The 22,844-nt window shown below is 42.9% G+C and overlaps 1 protein-coding gene across 4 annotated transcripts; it reads left to right on the top strand.

Annotated features, from left to right (window-relative positions):
• The first annotated feature begins 827 nt into the window (after positions 1-827).
• On the top strand, positions 828-21,721 carry kdm4aa (lysine (K)-specific demethylase 4A, genome duplicate a). 4 transcript variants are annotated; one of them, XM_085246241.1, is made up of 22 exons: positions 828-951; positions 3,254-3,418; positions 4,077-4,252; positions 4,339-4,453; positions 5,087-5,280; positions 5,583-5,632; positions 6,631-6,734; positions 6,854-6,991; positions 7,101-7,336; positions 8,519-8,763; positions 9,132-9,526; positions 9,939-10,035; positions 10,217-10,401; positions 11,376-11,580; positions 12,034-12,110; positions 13,387-13,442; positions 14,090-14,198; positions 15,916-16,104; positions 16,211-16,381; positions 17,382-17,501; positions 17,873-17,965; positions 18,066-21,721. In XM_085246241.1, the coding sequence occupies exons 2-22, from the start codon at positions 3,281-3,283 to the stop codon at positions 18,204-18,206; spliced, it is 3,234 nt and encodes a 1,077-aa protein (XP_085102367.1). In that variant the 5' UTR covers positions 828-951; positions 3,254-3,280; the 3' UTR covers positions 18,207-21,721. The 4 variants fall into 4 exon arrangements, with proteins under 4 accessions (XP_085102367.1, XP_085102366.1, XP_085102363.1 ...); XM_085246240.1 differs by having other exon boundaries at positions 9,936-10,035; XM_085246237.1 differs by having other exon boundaries at positions 9,132-9,550; positions 9,936-10,035.
• The last annotated feature ends 1,123 nt before the right edge of the window (positions 21,722-22,844 follow it).

Here is a 22,844-nt window from a genome sequence, read left to right as displayed (position 1 = left end):
CGTGTGTACTCCGAGGTATTTATAGTCCTCGACGATGTCCACATCGACCCCCTGGATTGAAACAGAGGTCACAGGTTTCCTGGTCCTGAAGTCTACAGTCAATTCTTTGATCTTTATCACATTGAGCTGTAAGTGATTCTCCTCACACCGCGTGCCAAAGGAGTCAACCACAGCCTGGTACACTGTCTCATCAAGCTCACTGATGCATCCAACCACTGAGTCTAAGGCATCATGGGTTCTTGTACTTATTTAGAATGGTCTGTAATCAATATACATCCTGATTATGCAATTCCCCCCCTTGCTACAGCAATTGGGGATGCATATAGACTGTGCAACTCCTTGATTACTCCAGCAGCAAGTACTTTTTGTCGGTGGAACCACCTGTCGTCTATAACTGTTGGCACAAGGCACCTTGATCAGGACGATGTAAAAGCTCAAAGCTCATTTACTTACTAATGCTAGTTGTATTTCCACACAAAACACAGATTGTAACTGACCTCAGAGCAGTGGAAGCCTACCCAGTGGCTTCTTGCCTCACAATCTGGTTCTCATCAGTTTACCATCAAAGGCCAAAGGTTTATCCACAATAAAAATGTGAAAAAATGAACATTAAAAAAAGCTGCTGGCCTCTCACAACCGTGACATTAAAATAAAACATCAGAATCTCTTCAACTTACTTTTAATGTCTCAGAATGGGAAACAGGTGTTTCATCAGCTGAGCTGTCCGTAATCAGAACAGCAGGAGGCGTGGTCTGGAAACACAGGGCGTTGTGATTAGCTGGGAGACTATGGTAGCCCCGCCTTCATATGCGCTGTGTAAACAAACACACACTGGGCATGCGTCACTGTAATAATGGAGGACTGTCTTTTCTAGCCGGACTGATGTTGTCCGTATTGCAACTCTGTTACCTGTGATCGGAGAGCAAACAACTCCCCTTCATTTCAGCGTGTGTAAGTTAAAGTTTGTCACTTGTGAAGCGGCTCACTTTGAGGGGAGCAGAAATAACTGTTAAGTTTGCGCATGAGAAACTAACGGTGAGCAACAAGCCATGTTTGCTAGTTGGTTAGCAGCTGTCAGATCTCCGAGTCCGCAGCACTTCTGCTATTAACTTCTACCAGTTTTGACGGTAGGATCTGCGCTGTCCGTAAATGTTGGCTACTTAGTGGTTACTTTTGAACATTAGGGTGTTTTTGATTTTTGTTGACTTAACTTTTAATTCTCGGGTCGCAGAACAAGCTATGTTGCAGATAGCATTTTAGCTAGCGGACTAGCTAAATATTTTTCCGAGGAGATGCGCTGTAAGTGGGCTACCACGTGTGAGTGACGTTCTGCTGAGCCAATCACATGCCGAAGATAAGACTGAGTCGGGACTGTGTCCAATCACAGAGGATCTCCGAGTCTTCCAGTAAAGTCCGTTAAGACAGAGTGCAGCGTTGCCTTTAGCTAAAAGTTGAGTATGTGTGTAATCGGAAATCGATTTTTGTGATACACAATGTTTAGTTAAACTAATTACTTCGGGAGTTTACGTTATTATTCTGTTAAAGAATAAACTAATCAAATATAGTTTATTGTGTGTTATTACTAAAGGTGGAGGCTTGGTTAAAGTTTTTTTTGAATTCACAAACCTGAAACGAGGCTGTAGATGGTGTTTGGGATCCGTGTGTTTATGTTCTGGTCCCAGTCTGGGTGGATGTTTTGCTGGGAGTGCTTTTGACTGAGGAGAGGTTTTCAGTTTTCATGAAGTTAGGAAAATGTTCACAAGCAGACAATAATGTAAAATCACAGAAGTTATTGCTGCGATGCTTGGTATAGTTCAACTTGGTGATATGTCCGAAACTGTGTTTGTTGATTTAATTAATTATCACGAGAAGTCTCAAATAAGCATTTATTTCTAGACCCACGAATTGTTGGGTGGGTGTGGTTGTGGTGCCTTTGTTGAAACTGTAGTGCCCAGCACTGCTATGAGATTGTGGTTTATTACATCCTGTGTAGAGATTTTAATTTGAATTATGATTATGGCTTTTAACAGTTATGAAAACAAGCTAATCAGGATAAGATTACTCTTTTTTTTTTTCATATTCATTTGAAGATTTTGTTTTGTCTTTGTAGTAAAATGAGACCAGATACAGCCTCAGGTCAACGCAATATTTTCAGAAGTAAAAGTTGCAGAAAGGATCATTAATGTTTGTGTGTGTTTATATTTGAAAGCATTTTGGTTGGTTGTTAGCTTCAGCTCTACTTAGTTCTGTGTGTGGAGACCAAGCATCTCTCCTGAGGTGTGTGAGTCTGCTGCTGTCTGGGCCTTTTTTAGGCCTTGTCTGCACCCAGAGAGATCCCACTGTGGAAGCTGTGGGCCAGCAGGTATTGACAGTTGCTCTTGCGAAACGGCCTTTGTGGTCAAAACACCCACTAGTCGGGCAACAATCAGTCCCTGTGAGCTTGACTTTTTTATGTATTTATGTAGTTTTTTTATTGACTTTTCTTTAAAGTTAAAGGGTATCATCTATAAACAAAGAAAAAATTTTAAAGGCCATAAAAACTGGATATTTGACAAATTAATGACTTATCACAGTAAATAATTGACCAAAATCATTGTTTTTGCTGTAATTGAGCAGCCTTGTTCCTGTGTGCTGATTTCAGAAGGTTTTAGGTTTTATCATAGATAACATTAGTCTTTGTAATGTAAAAGTTAAACTGGCTCCAAAGTTACACAGAGTATTTTTTTTTAAACTTGCTAAGTTTAAGGGGTTTTTTTGTTTTTATTTTTTCAAGTTTGTATTAAAAAATTGATGTTCTGGTTTTATCACCTGGCAGTGTGTTTGAGATGATCAGTTAAGTCTGTTAAATGGCACAGAGGGGTTCAGACGTGGTCACAGACTTTAAAGAGGAACTGTGAACCTGTGGGGATGGTGGATATCTGGTGAATGTCACTGATTGTGGTGTTTGTGATCACTGCGGCAGATCAGTTAGAATATATGAGAGAAGATGCTTGAATGGTTTCCTGTACTTAACTGACAGGCTGTGCAGATTTTCACTTTGTGTGTATATGAATGTAGAGCACATGATTAAAAAAAATGCATAGCAACTAACGTTAATAAAGAGCAACATCAGCTAAAGGCAAGTCACAACAAAGAAACTGAGTTACTCCCAGGATGCTCCCACAGATGCTCCATTGATGCTAAGCGTGCTGCATTGTCTGAATGTATGCTTAACTGTCAGGCAAACAGACATAATCGTGTTTATGTTTTCCAGAGTTGAGGTCACAATAACACTCCCAAGATGACCACAGACACGCCAGCCCAAAGTGTGGGCTGCAGGGTGATGACATTCACCCCCTCCAAAGAGGAGTTCAAGGACTTTGGACGTTACATTGCCTTTATGGAGTCACAAGGAGCGCACAGAGCTGGGATGGCAAAAGTAAGTTGCTTCTGTCTTTTTGTCACTTTTTGTTTAGCAGAGCAGAGAAACGCTGCGAATGTCTTTGTACCACAGCTGTTAAAGACTTTTGAACCAAAGCACAAAGTCAGAAGCCAGTCGTTTCCTGTTCATTAGTGTTTAGAGGATCACATCTGAAAGTTTGCTCTTAGTGTGAAAACATGAACCTAACAGGAAGTTAGGTTAACTGGTCGTGTTCAATGTTGACATATTCAGAGTTTTATCATCCTTTTAGTTACTTTAAATAGTCGCTTATAACATTTGTGTTGCCATATAAATGTTCTGAAGAGGCAGATGTAAGAGGAGTCTGAGACTCCTGTGCTATTGTTTAAAGCTAATGTGCCTGTAAAGTCACTCATTAAAATAACATAACTTGTGCACTGATTCATAGCCGTACTTCCTGTGTCATCTTTACATACACACAACGGTATCTGTCTACACAATTTCCATCAATTGTTAAAATATGTTAAAAAAAAAAGAAAAAAAGACTTAAGACAGGAAGATAAATGTATTTTAAATAATAATAATATCAATGATAATATGTAAAAGGGGTGAGAAATTCAGTGTGATACTAATTCCAGAAATTCACTATTTTCCTTCTGCTGTTGCCCTGAGTTTCTCTCATCTGTGCTCCTTGCAGGTTATTCCTCCTAAAGGCTGGAAACCCAGAAAGACTTATGATGATATCGATGACCTGGTGATTCCCGCTCCCATCCAGCAGGTGGTTACCGGCCAGTCAGGACTATTCACACAGTACAACATCCAAAAGAAGCCCATGACTGTCCATGATTTCCGCAAGACCTCCAACATGGACAAGTCAGTTTACTCAATGAAAGTTTGCATGAATGGGTTTCAGCGACTGTGACCTCTGCTCAGTCTTCTCTGAATATCTCTCTCTGTAGATTCTGCAGCCCACGATACGTGGATTTTGACGAGCTGGAGAGGAAGTTTTGGAAGAACCTGACCTTTAACCCTCCACTTTACGGTGCTGATGTCAGTGGAACGCTATACGATCCAGTGAGTGGTGATAGGCTGCATACATGGAACTTAAATATATTAAATTCTGTTTGTGGTAGACAGGTGGGGTTGTTAAAAAATGTAGTTTACACATTCCTCCTGTGCCAGTGTTATTACCTGAGTATTTGTGATAAATCGTTGAGCGATAGAATCAGCTGGCTCTCAGAGAACCTCTCTTCCGGCGCCTATCTTCAAGTTCAGTGTCTTGACTGCCGTCTCTGTTCTGCAGCCTCGGTGAGCTCAGAGCAAATGAAGCAGCTCTACCTGTTGCAGATTCGGACTAGTCTGGCACTCCAAGATCAGAAAGATTACCGTTCCCAGCTGGGGTCCAACGAATTGTAATCTCTCATGGAAAGAGAGAATCTGTGGAGGAACGTGTGGATAGAATTGAGGCAAACTGATGGGAAAATACAACCACATATTATACACTGGAGCTAGCTTATTACTAGCTGCACTACTAAATTGATAAACTGGGATGCGGTTGTTCTCATAGATTAAAAAAAGAGACTTTTATGTTCACAAACTCACATCTTTCTTCATTCCTTAGTTTTCCTGATCAGTTAAAGGTAAATCAGTTTCACACATACGGTTAGTCGTCCTGACTTGCAGCCTGTGTGAATCCTTCCTCTGCAGGATGTGACTGAATGGAACATTGGTCGTCTCAACACTATCCTGGACATTGTGGAGAATGAGAGTGGCATCAAGATCAAGGGTGTCAACACGCCCTACCTGTACTTTGGGATGTGGAAGAGCGCCTTTGCGTGGCACACAGAAGACATGGATCTATATAGCATCAACTACCTGCACTTTGGAGAGCCAAAGTCCTGGTAGGGTCACTGACAAACCTCACCTTTGTTTGAACGAGTGAATATTAACACACATCTAGTTTTTGTATTTAGCAGAAGTCTGTTTGCCAAAGCAGCCAGTTTACAAAACAGTTTAGAAAAATCCTTTAAAAATGTCTTTGTTTGTTTATTTACTGTTGAAAACATTCAGTTATTGTTTCTGTTCATGTAGTTATTACTTAAAGTGAAGCAGGGATCTCATCCACCGATTGGAGCATTTTTGACTCTGGTGTAAACGTCACAATCACCTTTTTCAGTATTTCTGTACGTTTGTTACTTCTTAGGTACGTCGTCCCACCAGAGCAAGGGAAACGTCTGGAAAGGCTCGCCAAGGGTAGGTGACAGAACCCTTATTGTTGTCTTTAAGCTGCTTGATCACAGAGTCGATGCCTGAAGTGACTTCAGCTTATTATGTGTAGATGTATGAATCCAATCCAATTTTATTTATAAAGCACTTTAAAATACCCAGCACAGGAACAAAGTGCTGTACAGAAAATAAGTTAAAACAATAGAATAACAGAAAACAGCAAAATAAATAAATAAAACATAAAATTAAAACAAAAACAAGATAAAACGGCATCGAATCACCTAAAAACAACTGAAATAAAAATAAAAACCAACATCTCACGTGGTGTCAAAGGTCAGGGTAAAGAGGCAGGTTTTCAAGAGTGACTTAAAAACAGGTAAAGAAGTGGCCTGTCTGAGCTCTAAAGGAAGCTCGTTCCACAGTTTGGAGCTGCTACAGCAAAAGCACGATCTCCTCTAAGTTTACGCCCAGTCCTGGGTACATGCAGGAGCAGCTGATCAGCTGACCTGAGAGAGCGGGTGGGTGTATAAGGCTGTAGCAGCTCAGAGAGATAAGATGGAGCTAGGCCATGGAGAGCTTTTAAAAGTAAATAAAAGAATTTTAAAATGAATCCTAAAAGAAATGGCAGCCAGTGAAGTGAAGCTAAACCAGGGGAAATGTGCTCAAACTTTCAAGTGCCAGTTAAAAGACGAGCTGCGGCATTTTGAGTAATATATGATGCGCTGACCCCAACATGAAGTGCATTACAGTAATGCAGCCGAGTGCTAACAAAGGCGTGGATCGCTGTCTCAAAGTGCTGCCGCGAAAGAATTGGCTTTATTTTTGCAGCTGCCTGAGGTGAAAGAAGCTCGATTTTACCACTGCCGTATGAAAGGGGAAGTCCAGTGTACACTCAGAAAGCACCCCAGAGACTGTAACGGCAGTGATGTTTACATATCCCACATAACTGTTTTACACTAAACCATTTAAATAAAAAGAGCCAACGAGGCCCAACTGCACCGCTGCTGATGAGATCCTGTTTCCAGGTTTCTTTCCAGGTAACGTCCAGGGCTGTGAAGCCTTCCTGCGCCACAAGATGACTTTAATTTCACCATTCATCCTGAAAAAATATGGCATACCATTTGAAAAGGTAATCTTTTATTTAATTTGCGTTGTCTTACATGCAACACTAAATGGTGATGAAGAGATAAGCAGAAAAAATAAAATAAAACATTCATCTTATACTGATCTGTGTTGTTCTCGACTCAGGTCACTCAGGAGGCCGGGCAGTTCATCGTGACGTTCCCGTTTGGTTATCACGCTGGTTTCAACCACGGCTTCAACTGCGCCGAGTCAACTAATTTTGCCACTCAACGATGGATCGATTACGGCAAACAAGCAACTCTGGTACATAACGACGTTTGAACGGCACTGAGTATAACTCCACAGCTGGTTTATTTATAGTGAAGTGAATTCTTATCAACTTCGTAGTGTGTTAAGAGTGTTTTCCTCTCAGTGTTCATGCCGGCAGGACATGGTGAAGATCTCCATGGACGTATTTGTACGCAAGTTTCAACCTGAACGTTACAAGCTGTGGAAGGCAGGGAAAGACAACGCTCCCATCGACCACTCCAAGCCCACGCCGGAGGCCGCCGAGTTTCTGAAAGAAGACAAAAAGATCGGACCTTCAAAGGAGAGTCCTGCTGAGGTGCCATCCGAGGAGCCCAACACTGCTGTCCAGGAGGACAAAAGGTCTGATTTATAGTCACTACTAACCCACTGCTCCTATATTCACGGAGTTTTCTGATACGGATGTGAACCGGTCGTAATAAATCATTGTTAAATGCTCAAAATCTTTACCCAAACTATTTATATGGCATATAAACCAATTTTAAGTACAATAACAATAATCAGCTAAAGCTAATTAGTTGAATTAAAACATGCATCCACCATAAAGATGAAAATTTGAGTCACTGCAGATTTGCAGATGTTCTCAGCTTAAAGATTGCAGTGATTCAGACTGTTTCCAGTACAGAGGTGGTTCTGTCTCCACTCAGAGGAGCAGCACTGACACAAATCTCTTTAGGCTCTGCCAGAAGTGATTGAGCATAGGCTGTGACAGATTATGTGATTTGCTCTCACATGTCAGCCTCACTCGGAGTCAGCTAGGGGTGGGGGAAAAAATCGATACTGTGTAGTATCGTGATATTTTGTTTGCTAATAATGTATCGATACAGGGACAGCAGAAATCGATATTTTGTTACAAACAACTTTTTCTCTGAAGTCAACATGCTCTGGAGTCAGAGCATGTTGACTTCAGAGCACGTTGATCCTTTTTCTGAGCAACAATCCTGACATTCCTTCACTGTCCAAATGTGTTTAACTTTTTTTTTTGGCAGCAATAAACATGACAGTTTACTTATTTTAATTTAAGACATGTTTTATTTTAATTAAGTTTAAAACTTTTTTATTTAATGTAAAGTTATATTTTTTTAAATTTACTTTCAAATTCTTCAGTTGCTGAAGGGGCTGCATAGTTTTCATAAATTGCATAGTTCAGAATAGCTGTAATTGTACCAGATGGTTGCATTCAGTTAAGTTGGACTAGACTGTAATACAAACCGTTCAGTTTGTCAACAATAAAACTGAAATGAGAGAAAGACTGAGTGCGAGACTTTGATATTAGATAAAATGAATATTGATAAAGTTTACCTTTATGTGCAGAATTTAAATATCGCAAAATATTTTTAAAAAATCGCAATAATATCGTATCGTGCGTTAAGTATTGTGATAATATCGTATCGCGAGTTGTATGGTGATTCCCACCTCTAATGTCAGCCTCACTCGGAGTTGTTAGTTTGTTCGCGGCAGTCTTTGAGAAACACGGTTTAGTTTTGAGTCCTGTCCAACATGTCTTCGATTTGCTCTCCCAAGTATCAGTCCAGAGCCTCACACTGGGACTAAACGTCAGCTTGAAGCTGTCAAAGCCTCTGAAGATGTCAAACCTGAGCTGCCAGTGGCGGGGGTGGAGCCAAAGGAGGCGGGGGTGGAGCCAAAGGAGGCGGGGGTGGAGCCAAAGGAGGCGGGGGTGGAGCCAAAGGAGGTGGAGGTGGAGCCAAAGAAGGCCAAGCTGTCACGTAAGGAGTCTCCAACTAAAGTGACCAGCAAGGCAGAAAAAGGTACCTCAGACTTCACACCAATGTTCCCTCACACAAACTCCCTGAGCCGACACTTGGACCACTGTGAGCAACAGCAGACGTGAGCACTGTGGTCACGCCAGCATCCAAGTTACATGTTTATTAAAATAATCAAATTACAGCGTTTATGTTAGACTACTTTTAACTGCTTCAGCCCACTTACAATTAAAATTTTAAAGACCTCTTGTTTATGACCTGTGCAGCATGTTAACACTATTGGAAGTAAAAATAACTTGAATATGTGAAATAAAGTGAAGATTATAAAAAGACTCTGTGGCACACTGAACCCATGTCCTGTAAAAGTTTGGGGGCAAAGTGCTAGTCTGTGTATCTCAATGAATCTCTTTCAGACACAGTGAAAGTCAAGGAGGTGAAGAAGGAGAAAGGGACCAAACCCCAGCCTAAAGCTCAGTCCAAAGCCAATGCCAAGAAAACTTCAAACAGACGAAGTCCGCTGAAAAAAGAGAAGAACTGCGTGGTGGCTATGGAGGTCTTTCCTCCCGAGTCCACTGAGAACCAGGTGGTTTCTCTGGGCGCTGAGGAGACCGCTGGAAGCGAGGAGCCTCCACTGGACAACAGCTGCAGTAAAGTGTTTCAGAGGACGCTGAGTCCCGCAGACGTCCTGCACGTCCACAGCTATGCCAAAGGAGACTACGGCGACGGAGAAGTGCTGTACAGAGAGGAGAAGACGAGTGAGGATAGCGACCATGAAACCGAGGAGGACAACTGTCATGTTGGCAAAGCAGTGAGTGGACATGTATTTAACATTGTAAGTTACCCACTGCTGTAGTTTTTGCACTTTTCTGGCCTTGTCATTCCAAGATGTGTGATCTTTGTACTGTTCTAAACATTTTCTCCAGTCTTTGGTTCGTGTGTTTGTCCAAATGCATACATGCAGCCATCAACACTCTTTGCTACTTTCCACGACTGCATTACTTTAACTATACCATCGCTAACTAAGAATTCTGGTGCAGCCCAGTCTCGTCATCTAGTGGTGTGTAAGCCTTTTTTACTTTCATGCTCAGATATTATTAATATAAAAACACCCTAAAATGATGAAGGCGCAGGCCTCTGGAGAATGATGCATATATGGTGCAAACATGATCAACTGCAAACTAGCTGTGTGGCCTTTTGAAAATGCTGTTTCTCTCCAGCAGGTGGCAAAAGCGATGGCAGGACTTCGAGACTTTGAGACTGACCTTGGGCAGCTTCCAGGACACCATCCACTCATAAAAGACGGCATGAGTGATGAAGGTGTGTCTGAACACTTTAAGGTCCCATTATCTGCATGTAGTTTATATTTGAGAGGTAATTAAGCCACCTTTGACTTCAAAGCCAATAACAGAATTAGATTAGTGAAACTAAACAAACCAGGCCTCTGTCATTCCTAATGCTGTTTTAGCTAAATGTGTTGTCTTTGCTTTTTGTGCCTCAGAGACTCCAGAAGAGCCGCCCCCAGTGGAGGCAGGGGGTGTGGAGGGTGAGGGCTGGGCCAAGCCTCTGGCTCACCTGTGGCAAAGCAGGCCACCCAACCTGAAGAAAGAGAGGGAGTACAACCAGCGAATAGGCTCCAAGCCTCCATACTGCTCCATCTGTTTGCTCTTCCACACGTACCACCAGGTAATTCGCAGCAGAGCAGACCTGCTCCTCACCAGTCCACCGAGACAAAACCAGATATGGTACAGGCCCCCGCAGCATCTGAACATGCAAGTAATATAGTGTTCTTTGGTGAGATGAGCCAAGCCAGGTGAGGTTTGCTAAAAGGGATTTTTATCAGAACAGTTGCATCATGGGAAGTTTACACTGTTTTAATTGGTCCAGACTGTATCTTCTGATACATCACAGTACAGAGTAAATCCAGCCTCACGGCAACTTCATTTACCAAACTGCATCTGCATGAATTCAATGAATGTACTTGGTAGTGTCGGGCCATATGTAAAGATTTCCCACCGACACCTGTCAGTCCAATAATCGACGATGGGCGATACATTCGCGCACGCGCAGACTTTTTGATGGGCAATGTAATCATGCACGGACTGATTTGCCCGTTTACAACACAGAAGTTCAAACATGGACGAACTAATTTCCCCCCCAAAATTAGGGCTGTCGTTGATATGTTCGTCCAGTCCAACTCTCGTACTTGGCATTGATCCTCTTTATGGCTGTTCGTGCAAACTTGAACAGACTCCAGATTTTCCATTTTAAACAAAAGTCCGTCATCTGTGAAATCTTCAAACGTTCCATTCATAGACTGAATGTCGTGTCATATCATCTATATTTACCTTTTTCCTCAACTATTTTCCCTTCTTTCATCCTACAAACATCTCATCTTCAGTACTGGTTTCCAGTCTGCTAATATTAGCGCTGTACCTTAATGTGTGACTGTTTTGCTTCTTAGATGTTTGATTGATCATAATCAGGTTTGAATATGGAGCGACTCCAAAAATAGTATTTTTGACAGCTAATCAGGGCGCGTAAGATTACGGAGCATTTAAACCTCTGCGGCTGAAGATGAAAGCAGTAAATTGTGTGTTTCGAGAGACAAACAGCAACTCTTAACAGAGTCCACATGTGTTTGTTGTGACTGCTGTCAGACTGAGTGTGCGAACAGCATCGACACGCACGTGGTGGTGGCCGGGGAGCGGATGCGAACCAAACCTCTGATTCCTGAGATGTGTTTCACCACCACCACAGAGGACGACGCTGAGTGTGAAGAGCAACCGGTCACTCCTCGTCTGGAAGAAGATGGAACCAGTCTCCTCATCAGTTGCTCACAGTGCAGCGTGAGAGTTCATGCATGTCAGTACACGCATGTGCGCCTGCACACACACGCACTCTTCAAGTAGGAGTGTTAGTTTATATCTAACTTAGCCTTGTTTGACATATGAGTGTTTTCATCAGAGGCTTTTCCTGCTTTAAAACGAGTCTTTAAGTGTGACCACTATACGCACAAATGATGTTTCAGCGAGAAGAAGAATTTTTGTTTCAAAATAGTTTATCGAAATGACCAGAGAACAACGAGGAATTAAATTCAAAGAACAAAATAGAATATGAAGTCTTTTACGCTCCTGAGTAATCATTTCATTACGAGTTTGAACCGATGCAAAGGCCAAACAAAACAGAGGACATTTCATACACAGCATTTATCATATCATCAGTTATTAATCATGTTATAAAAATGGAATCATTAAAGCTTTTCATAGTTCTTCAGTGTTTCACTGACGTCTCAAAGTTTGCATTTCTATCTTCCAGCCTGTTACGGTGTCGATCCAGCCAGTGTGAACAAGGAGTGGAAGTGTGCACGCTGCAAGGCCAACGCCATGACTGAGGTCAGCCAATAATTGTGGCTGTTTTTACTCTTTATCGAGCCGTGCAAGTTAGCATGAATCCAGTTGGTAGTCAAGGGATTTGTTTCCTAACGGCTTCTAAAAGTGGAACTGTCCACCCTGCTTCTTCACAAGTCCCACATTCCAAATCATGAAAAGATATTTTACACAATCACTATTTGCACCATTAACGTGTAACATGAATTACATTAATTAACGTGTAGTGTTTTTTTAAGGGTGTTGAATTATATTAATTTAGTAGATGTGATGGTTTTACAGTTGTTTTCTACACCAGAGAGAAGAAAAACGTCACTTTTTACAACTTGTAGGCAGATCATTTGATACCGTTGGAGTTACAAGCAAAAGATTACTTGCCTAAAACAATCAGATACATTAAATGCTACATCAGTTTATAATTAGCTTGCATCTTGATAATGTACTGATATGCACCACTGCATGAAACACATTATTATAAATAGAGACTCGAAGGAGAGACTGCTTTGAGTCCATTAGATTTATACTCTAACACTTTGGTAGTGCAGGGTTACTGAATGAAGAAAGGATTAGGCTACTAATTACTATTTATGAATACAACACACACACACACACACACACACACACACACACACACACACACACACACACACACACACACACACACACACAAATAAAGCAGTTATCTCCCCCCTGACCCGTCATCCTGGCTCCCCGTTGCCGTCCCGTCCCCAGGCAGGGACGATATATAGACAGAGGGAGATGGAGTATTTGTTATTTATTCATCAGGATTGAAATATTTCTGCCTACATGTGTGGTTGTCATGTTTGATCATGTGATTAAACACTGAATTAACTGCCTCGTTCATCACAGTTTAGAAAATAAATTCAGTGTTTCAAAAATTCATCACGGAGAGGAAGAAGTGTGTGTGCAGTCGTTTTCAGGTTTGCACCTTTTCTTGAGCTCTGCTGTGACAGAACCTGAAACTGCTGCAGGCTGACTTCATCACAACTGTGTGAACTTAATGTGACTTGACTGTAACAGATGTTCATTAATATGTAAAAGACGAATACTTAAGCTGTAATGTGACAGTGAGGAACTTGAACAGATCCATTGGGTCCCTAATTTTACCTCCCACGTGTTTGAATAAACTTTTAGATCAGACACATTGTGTTTGATATCTCCAACCACATCATAGACATTGATTTATTAAATCCATATTTAGATGTTAGCTACCAGATGTTCTGTATTTTCATCATTTTGATCATCTCGCTCTTTTTTGTAGAATTGCTGCCTGTGTTCATTGAGGGGCGGAGCTTTGCAGAAAGCCAACAATAACAAGTAAGTCATTTAAGATACATTAGTGAGTGAGCACATCTGATCATGTGGTGCATCTCGAGATTAAATTCTGTTCTTAGAAACAGAAATCCTCTTGTTTTATTTTCCTCTCTTTCTGTCAGAGAAAATGCAGCAGGTAGCTTTTACCAGCCACATGAGATCTCTGTCTCCGCAAGAAGTTGAATATAATTCAGGGCCTGGCCAAGAAGCCAGGTGGTAGGAAATCATGAAATTGGAAGGATAAGAGCGTGCATGTTAGCAGGAACTGAAAGATAAATTCAAGGGGATTATTCTTGAGTAAATCAGGTGGGGATTTTGTCAGTCTGTGAGACGGTTATTTTAAAAAAGAAAACATTAAAATGTTAAAATGAGTTGCTATCTTGGTGCCTGGAGGCCCTTATTACATCTAGACGGCCTGCAAGTAAAGTGTAAGTGGGGAAACGTGGGTGTGATTCAGTAATGGACTTGACTTCATTGTTTTGTGTGATGATGCGCACAAAATTGACTCCCCTGCCATCTGATTCATTTTGCTGTATCTTTGCTTGGAGAATTAGAACCATAAAAACAGATGAAGAAAACAAACAACATCAAACTGATGCTGCCTGTGGTCGGGTGTGACCTCTTTGTGGGGGTGTGTTTGTGTGTTGCAGGTGGGTACACGTGCTGTGTGCGGTTGCTGTGCTGGAGGCACGCTTTGTCAACATCACAGAAAGAAGTCCTGTGGACTTGAGTGGGATCCCACTGCAGAGATTCAAACTGGTAAGTTCACATTTTTATGAAGAAGGAAATTTGAGTCTGAAAGCTGCTAATTAGAGTGAAAGTGCAGCCTCCAAACAAACAACGTGAACAAAACAAAGATACCAGCAAGTACAAATAATGTCACGAACAGAGAGAGAAGCTGAAATCTTAGGACGTTTAACACTTCCTCTACACAGATGACAGCAGTTTATCATTAGTTAGATCTCTTTAGAAGAAACACTGTTGTTCTGAAGAGATGACACTAAAAAGTGTGACACGGGTTTCTTTATGTAGTCGTCTGCTACAGATTGTGATTAGAAGCATTTCAGGACCCAGTACAGACTTTAAGCTGGCCAGGTGTGATTGCGGATGACGCTCAGGTGCGTCTGGACTCTGGCCCAGCGACAGGGAGGTGTCAGTTCAGGTGGTCGCCCGCGTATCCATCGGCGCTGGTGACGAGGTGGGTCCGGAGGTGGCGGTGCGGCAGGTGTGGCCGTGAGCCGAGGCTCCCAGACGGGTTGGCGGGCGGCCGGTGGGCAGGCCTCTGGTGGAGGTGAGGCCGGTCTGGCCAGCATGCCGACTTCAGGCTTAGCAGGACCCTCGCACGCCCCGACCTCCATCTCCGGCGGGTGAGGTCCCTCGTGCGCCTCGTCCTCTGGCCCCAGCTGGGTAGGTGGTGGGGGTGGAGGTTGCTCGGCTACCCTCCTTCGGGGAGAAGAAACCGGGTCGGGCCACTGCCGGGCACCAGCCGCTCCTACCCGAGGAGTGGGTACAGGTGCAAAGACAGGTTGGCTGGTCTCACTCTAGGGGCCGGCGCGGGTGCACTCCCACACAGTCGAGGGTCGCGGGTGTGGGTGGCGTCGGCCAGGACCCAGTCTAAGCTGCAGTTCTTCCCATTGTTGCCACCTGCTCCCTCCACGTGGTCCCCATTTGGGCCAGCTCCTCTCCTGGCTGGCCCAGTACTGGGTCGGGCGTGCCCCCATCCTGGGTTTTGGCACCCCTGGAAACGACCCACAGCAGACCTGCCCACACATTCATGCTTTTCAGCATTTACTTTTATTTGCACGGTTGCTGTGACACACAGATGGCTGCAGCTTTGCAGCCACACACACCAACAACATTGACAACAGACAGGACCCAGTACAGACTTTAAGCTGGCCAGGTGTGATTGCAGATGCCGCTCAGGTGCGTCCGCCTCCCCTGCAGCAGCACTGCAGACCACGCCCCTCCACAGTCATGATGCAGCTAGATACAGTACAGTTGTTCGAGATAGCAGAAAAACAGCTGTGTTACGGTTAAACTCTAAAGAGGTTAAAATATCTTAGATTTCCTGACAGTGTAGCTCCTAACATGATGGCACATAAGATGAATTCTGTATGTTGGTAGTAGTGCTTTCATGTCACCTGCTCAGCGTCACTTTGTTATCAACCAATTTACTGATTTTAGGATATTATGTGAACCAAGATACTAGGGGGGACTAATTTTATGGCGTACTTGCAGACAGTTCCTGCTGTTAAATACCAAGTACAAGGGAGCTTCTAGTGACACGACAGTGTCCCTGATGTGGCCGTAACTGTTCATATGTTTGAAATGGAAATGTGTGAAAGAAGAGGGAAGATGTTGGAGATGAGTTACCAGGTACATTTAATACTTGGTATGAGGGCAGTTTGTTCCTTGAAGTTTTGTTAATAAAAAATAATTTCATAGACTAAAACGAATTTTCTTTCACTTCAAACAGAAATGTTACTACTGTAAGAAGCGGATGAAGAAGGCGTCCGGCTGTTGCGTGCAGTGCTCTCACGGGCGCTGCCCCACCGCCTATCACCCCACCTGTGCGCAGGCCGCCGGGGTGCTGATGCAGCCAGATGAATGGCCGTTTGTGGTACACGTTACCTGCTGTCGACACAAAGGTCCCGCTCAGATTGAGGTAAAAAACAAACAAACGTTATTTTATACCCCAAACTTCCCCAAATATCAGATTTATGAAGCCGTTTGCAGTCGCACGCATAAAAATACTTTTTTCCCTTTGACAGCGCAATAAGGCAGCCATGCACGAGCTGACCGTGGGACAGAAGGTCATATGCAAGCACAAGAATGGGCGCTACTACCAGTGTGACGTGGTGCAGCTGTCCAAAGAGACGTTCTACGAGGTCAACTTTGACGATGGTTCTTTTAGCGATAACCTTTTCCCCGAGGACATCGTGGTACGTTCCACTACCTTCTACGTCTTTTCATTTTGTAAAGAACACAAAGTGGTTAAACATACTCTCAGGGAGTGGTCTCTTTAATAAAGGAGACCACACAGAATTTAAATAAACTTAATGTGAGGAAATGTCCATCAGCTGTCTCCAATAAGCTGCCTGCTGGTGTGGAGAGGCTGAACCGCCCTCTTCACAACCTGACTCGCTGCAGCGATGGCGTCCCATTACTGTACCGCGCTCAGAGCCAGTGAGCCGTTAGCTCGTTCACAGGTGTTTGTAAAGGCTGGTTTCATGTGGCAAAGGGACCCAGTGTCCATATATTGTGTATCCTTGTAAACAAGCCTAGATGTCGACTTTGTACAGCAGTTAGTTGGCAGTAACATCCCAGCGTCAAAACAGTGAGTCGCAGAGATTAGCTAACAGTTTTAGCTTAAAACCGGCAAAGCTGAAACTGTTTAAAGGAAGTTAACGTAAAAAAACCTTAAATTCAGAAATGTTGCCAGTGTAATACAGTGGTGTGGTCATGATGAAGATGATGAAGACGCTGGGCAGCCTCCTGGTTAGCCTGTGAAACAACAACCACTCGTTGTGAGACTGTGAAGCTGGTATGAGCCATGAATATGAAGCAAACTGTGCTGGATGTCAAAGGCGATGCTCGTGTGTTTGCACGTCGACACCCTGAGTTATCCACAGCGTGTGTGTCACTGCAGTAGACGGCAGCGGTTTAACCCTGCACTATATTTGGGATATTTTCACAGCTTGTCCCTGCAGGCAGACAGTTCATCCACCTGTGCTCGCCTTAAAGCCACCACACACCTCTGACAGTCATGTTGCACAGCAGTTCCTGATTATAAGCCTCTGGAGTAATCCAAACATCATCTAGTGCTTCACACTTGACCCGAGCATCAGAACAGCTGACACTGCCATATTTCATGTCAGGTTGCATCAGATATTTATCCTCCTTTCACGTTTCTTTGAACTTGGTTTGTTTTTTGCCTGTTAGAACCGAGACTGCGCTCAGCTTGGACCACCGCCGCAGGGTGAGGTGGTTCAGGTGAGATGGACGGACGGCCTGGTGTACGGGGCCAAGTTTGTGGCAGCTCACGTCATTCAAATGTACCTGGTAAGATTTTTTTTGTCTTCTTTCTCCAGTTTTTAATCATGTAAAGAAAAAACTCTTCAGTGTGTAACAGCAGAGACGGGAACCATTTCTGACTTCCAGTAAGGAAGGATGCGTTCGCTGGCGAGCACATCTCCTTCATGCCTCGTATTTCTGATTGGGGAATATTTTCAGAGTAGGTTGGACGCGTAGGAAGAAATCAAAATGCTTTACAGCTTCACATAAAACGAGTCACCTGCTCGGCTTCAAAGGCAGTCGTCTTCTGGCTGTTCCTGGAAACTTCTAGTAAATCAGCAGCAGATTGCAAAGACGTTGTTCAACAAGCTGAATGTTGTTATCTGTTTGTGTCCTGACTCAATGTTTCTGGACTGCAGGTGGAATTTGAGGACGGATCACAACTAACAGCCAAGAGAGATGATGTCTACAGTCTGGATGAAGAACTCCCCAAGAGAGTTAAAACCAGACTGGTACGTTCTCCCGTCTGTCCCATTCAGTGTTCCTTTCAGTTTACTTGGAAGTTCATCAAAATGAAGAAGCACTTTCAGTGACGGTACCATCTCTTTACAGTCGAAAGCATCGGACATGAGGTTCGACGGGATCTTCGAGGAGAAGGAAATCATTCAGGAGTCAAAGAGACAGAGAGTAATCAACTCCCGTTACAGGGGGGACTACATCGAGCCTGTGATCTACAGAGCCATCATGGAGTAACGGCCACTTCCTGTCTGCCCACCCACTCACCAGCAGCACTGACAGACTGAACTGTGCTCACTGTACCTTAACTTAGCAGCTAGCCGCAGAGAGAGTGTAGCTCCAGATGACTTCCTTCAGGACCCGCTTTGGACTGTTCTCTTTTTTCCTCTCCTGTCTGTAAGTCGAGGAAACTGCAGTATTGTTTCATTCAGTTTTTTCCACACAAGTCCACAGACGGGCTGAATCCACGCCCGGCAGCACGCATCAGAAGGAAGCAATACAACAAAAAGCATTACATCAGTCAAGTAGCATTTTGACACAAAGATGTCAATTTAAAAAAATGAGGTTTTGAATCTGCTCTAAACATTTCAGTCTCCTTAGTGTTGATCTAAGCTTAAAGCAAACTCGGCTTTATTTCATTTTGTCCTTTACCATTAGTGCCTGTGATACACTGAGCCCGGCAAGTAACAGGTCAGCAACTTTTTATACGCTCGGATTTACAGTTTCTGACTGTCTGAGTTCGTTAGAACGACCAGCATTGTCCAAAATGTTCACTCTTAAATTTCACTTGATGATTTATTACCCTACACTCGACTGTTGTAGCACAGGAACAAACACGCCTGACTGCACATCCTGTGTTTGCCACTGGTCCAGTTCTCTTCTCTACAGTAGAGAAAAACCAAAACACTCAACTGTTCCAACAGTTGGACTTACTGAAGGAAGGCGTGTGGAAGGGGCTGGTGCTATATGTGCACGCCAAGATTTCCTTCACAGAAATATTTCCCCAGTTACTGGTTCTTAAATATGTGGTAGCGTCACTGAAGCCAGGGCCACAGCAGTAAGGCAGGCAGCTTCTGAGGGGGGAGGCTGAGCACTTCCTGCTCACACTGAGAACGAGCATCACAGACATACTTCTCGTCTTAAAGGTCATTTATGGAGATGTTTAACATTAAGTGCAGAAATCTTCCATTTTTGCTGACAGCAGCAGCTTCTTTGAGGGTTTTTGTGTTTAGAGTTGAAACTATTGCAAAACGATTGTATTTTCAGAATCAGCTGACGGCTCACACCTGCTGTTAGCTGCAGCAGTGGAAACGCAGAGACATCAAACATCTTAACGTTTACAGTTAATTATTTAAGGAGTCTGATCGAAGAGCTGAATTAACTTTATTCTTCTTCTACCAGTTACTCAAAAGATCAGTTGGTTAAGTGATTGAGCTTTTAAAAACTTTACCCCTGAAACTTGCCGGGTTTCAAACTTTGAGGAGGTTAGACTGAAATACTGCCATGCTAATCTAATTGAACACAACTTGCTTGCACACAGCAGCACCACAGTGTTACAGAATGAACGGCACCCCCTACTTCACTAAAAGTGGATCAACTTCATAAGAATGTGCAAATTTGCCACAAACCATCAGACTTCCAGCTTGTGAGGCTCATGTACTACCACAGATTGTGGTCAGAGGAAACCATTTGTTTCCTTAAATAGCGTTTCAAAGATGCAGGAGTGACGTTGAAGAGTCGGGACAGTTCCCAACCTTAGAAGGTTCTTCAAGCTGTCCTGATGGTATTTTTAAAGGTTTAGAGAAACTGTTGATCTGTGACGTCTGTGACAGAAGCCTGAACCGAGGCAAATGTTCACTTTAACAAGCAGGTGATCAGACCTCGCTGACCGCCAGATTTCTTACTCGGGGCTACATTGTTGCATAATGTAATTCATCACTCGTTAACAAGCTAAACTAGCCAATCGGTTGATCTTCTTCCATTTGGCATCCACAGATGTAAATGATTTGCAGAGTTGGAGAATTAAATTTCCCAATGATGACATTTGGAAAAATCCCCCACCCCCCTTTAACCCAATAGAAACAGGAGTCTATTAAGCCACAGTGCAGGTTACACAGTTACTCTCACTGGCAAACCTTCCAGCACATCTGGACTGGTGTTCAGTCCAACGACACTCTGATCACCTCTTTGTCAGGCGATCTTGTTACAAGGAGATTATTTTAAACTGCAACCTCAGTGTTTATCTGTAGTGCAGCTGGAACGCCTGAGTTTCTGTACCGAGACTTAATCAGTACCAACAAAAACTTTGCCTTAAATCTGTCAATAACCTGTATTTCTACTCTGATCAGACGACTCCTAATCTGACGGGTTTTAGACACATAGTGAGCATTTTTATGGCGTTTCGAGTTCAGTAACAGCAGTAAACTAAATGTTTTCCACTACAAGTACTTGGGGACAAATAAACAACATATCAGTGAAGTCTGTTGATTCTCCAAAGAGCCTCTTCCTGTGGGTGGACTTTGGTTTCATTGGACTGCAGCTGGTAGTCCTCGTTCAGCTCTAACATCCTCAGTGAGCTTGATGTAGTGGCACATGAACCAGTACACCTTCTACTGGTTCTGGTGTCCCTTCAGCTTGCAGTAGGTCGTCAGCAGCTGCAGTCCAACAGCAAAGCTGGAGTCTGTCAGCAGGGTGACATCCTCTGTGGAGGAGCAGCGCACTGATATTTAGTACAACAAGGACCCTGTGAAGGCGTCAGGAAGGGAAAACAAGATGAACCGTAGCAGCTGAACTTCTTATAAGGGCGAGAGGACTGTCCCAGTACAGGTGGCAAGAAAATAAATTCAATGCTTAAATTTGTCAATAAATATACTTGAGCAACACGACCACGTAAAGTTTGTATGTGGAAAAGACTAATAAGTGTAATATTTCAGAGGATTTTACTTTGATGCTGTTTGAAAGAATCTCCCTGTAACTTTTCCCAGCATTCCCGGCTGCAGGATACAGAAACTGATGACCTATTTCTCTTTGGGAGCGGTGCCATCTAACTCACTGAAATTGCCTCCTTGTCATTAACTGCATTCCTTCACATTTAGCAGAACTGAAATTCGCTTTTTCATGTTTTTACCTGCCTATTTATTAAAGGTGCTTTGAGAAAGCAGCCTCTGCGTTAATAAGAGTCTGCAGTGACCCTGCAGCCGTCGAGGTTGCCGATGTATGTTCTATTTTTTCTACACTATAGAGATGAATTTTAAAGAGTCCATTTGGATTTTTAATGCGCTTTGTTTCCTCTCTCTCCTACTGAAAACTGTGCTTTGCACTTTTATTTAAATTTGCGAGGACATTTGAACAGCTGTGTGCTAAATTTGTTAATGTTTAAGAATGTTAATTGTACATTTATAAGATGTCTTATGGATTGTGTGCTCCCCTCCTCCTCCCGGCCGAGCCTCGGGCGTCACAGAGTTCGTCTCCATCAGGCCGGTGCAGAATGAATTTGTTTTATTCAGAAACTATCAAAAGAGTTTTACGAGAGCGAGTGGGGACGGGATTTTCTTTCAATTCTATTTTGTTGTTGTTTTGTAAAAGCTGTTCTGTGTAAATGTCATTTTAAGATGTTACCTGTCGACACAGGAGAGACCGGTCCACTCTCGTCGTCTCCTCTTGAAGGAAAATATGAAAATACTTCCAGATTATCATCGAAACATTTTGTAAAAAGTCATGTGTTCGTTTCAGTAAAGAAATCTGCTTAAGCACCAGTTGTCTGTCTTGATCTTATCCATATAATTGAGGTAAGCCGTTTCCTGTTTCATTACTAAATGACTTCCCCTTCACTCTTGCTGCTGTCCTTCTGTCACAAATCGCTTCCAATACTCGTCTCTGAGTTTGCAGATGTAACTGTCTTTGTGCTGAACGTCCAATGACCCAACAACTTTCACTTAAGTTCAGACTCAAATTTTAAAGCCTGAAGGTCCTCGGGCAGGTTCCTGTCCTGTGATGTAAGGACGTTTATGTTAATATCAGAGCCTGGTTATTATAGTTAAATAAAAACTACTATTACTACTAAAAGTAACTAAAATAAAGTATTTTGAATATTGTAGCATAGTATAATACCTGCACTGGTTTTCCTTATTTTGCCTCTGATATATGCCCTCCTTACAGTAATCATCACAGAGACTGAAACTAATAAAAACTGAAGTAAAACTAAACAGTTTCAAATAAAATCCACTCTAGAAATTAACTGAAACTAAAAAAAAAGTCAAATAAAATTACTAATTAGAAAATAAATTTAACTCAGAGGTGTAAGAGTGCAAAAACATGCTGGCATGTCATATTCTACCAACATATGTTTAAAGGTGCTCAGTGTGAGTGAGATTGCAGCTCATCAGATTTGGCTTTTTGAGATTTGAAGCGAATTCATTGCGTTAGAGGGGCACTTTCATGTAATACCAACTTCAGCCACAGGAGGGTGCAACTGCTCAATGTTGCGTCCAGTCAGTCTGAGTCCATGCGCGGCTCCACCTCTGTGCAAATACCGCGCATGAGGGGAAAAATACTGTAACCGAGGACAAAGGTACCGAATAAAAGGGGCAAAGAAATAAACTGATAATTTGTTACATTAATTAAACATAGTTTTCCCAGTTATTTCCAGACGGCACTTACAACACATCCTGCTGATATCCCCGCTGCACATGAGACGGCAAACAATCCAGGTCTCAGCACAGCTGGGAATCAGCGCTATGTGTTGATGTTAAAGGAAGTGGCACAAACAAAAAGAGAGGTTAGTCCTCACACGGCTCACTCTCAAGCATTAACCGCCTTTAAGGCTGCACGGACCAAAACAAAATTACAAATCAATGAAAAGAACGACAAAAGGAC

Source organism: Mchenga conophoros, linkage group LG15 (assembly GCF_057382185.1).
Source record: "Mchenga conophoros isolate Kocher_MC1m ecotype Shallow Benthic linkage group LG15, M_conophoros_male_GT1.1, whole genome shotgun sequence".
NCBI lineage: Eukaryota > Metazoa > Chordata > Actinopteri > Cichliformes > Cichlidae > Mchenga > Mchenga conophoros.
The sequence above is the reverse complement of the archived record's forward strand: the minus strand, read 5'-3'. Positions and strand labels throughout refer to the sequence as shown.

Bases quoted from the DNA above. Each gene is read 5' to 3' on its own strand.
- kdm4aa (XM_085246237.1), top strand. From the start codon at position 3,281: ATGACCACAGACACGCCAGCCCAAAGTGTGGGCTGCAGGGTGATGACA. The intron at 10,402-11,375 runs GTAATTCGCAGC...GACTGCTGTCAG, and splicing joins TCTTCCACACGTACCACCAG to ACTGAGTGTGCGAACAGCAT. The intron at 12,111-13,386 runs GTCAGCCAATAA...TCTTTTTTGTAG, and splicing joins AGGCCAACGCCATGACTGAG to AATTGCTGCCTGTGTTCATT.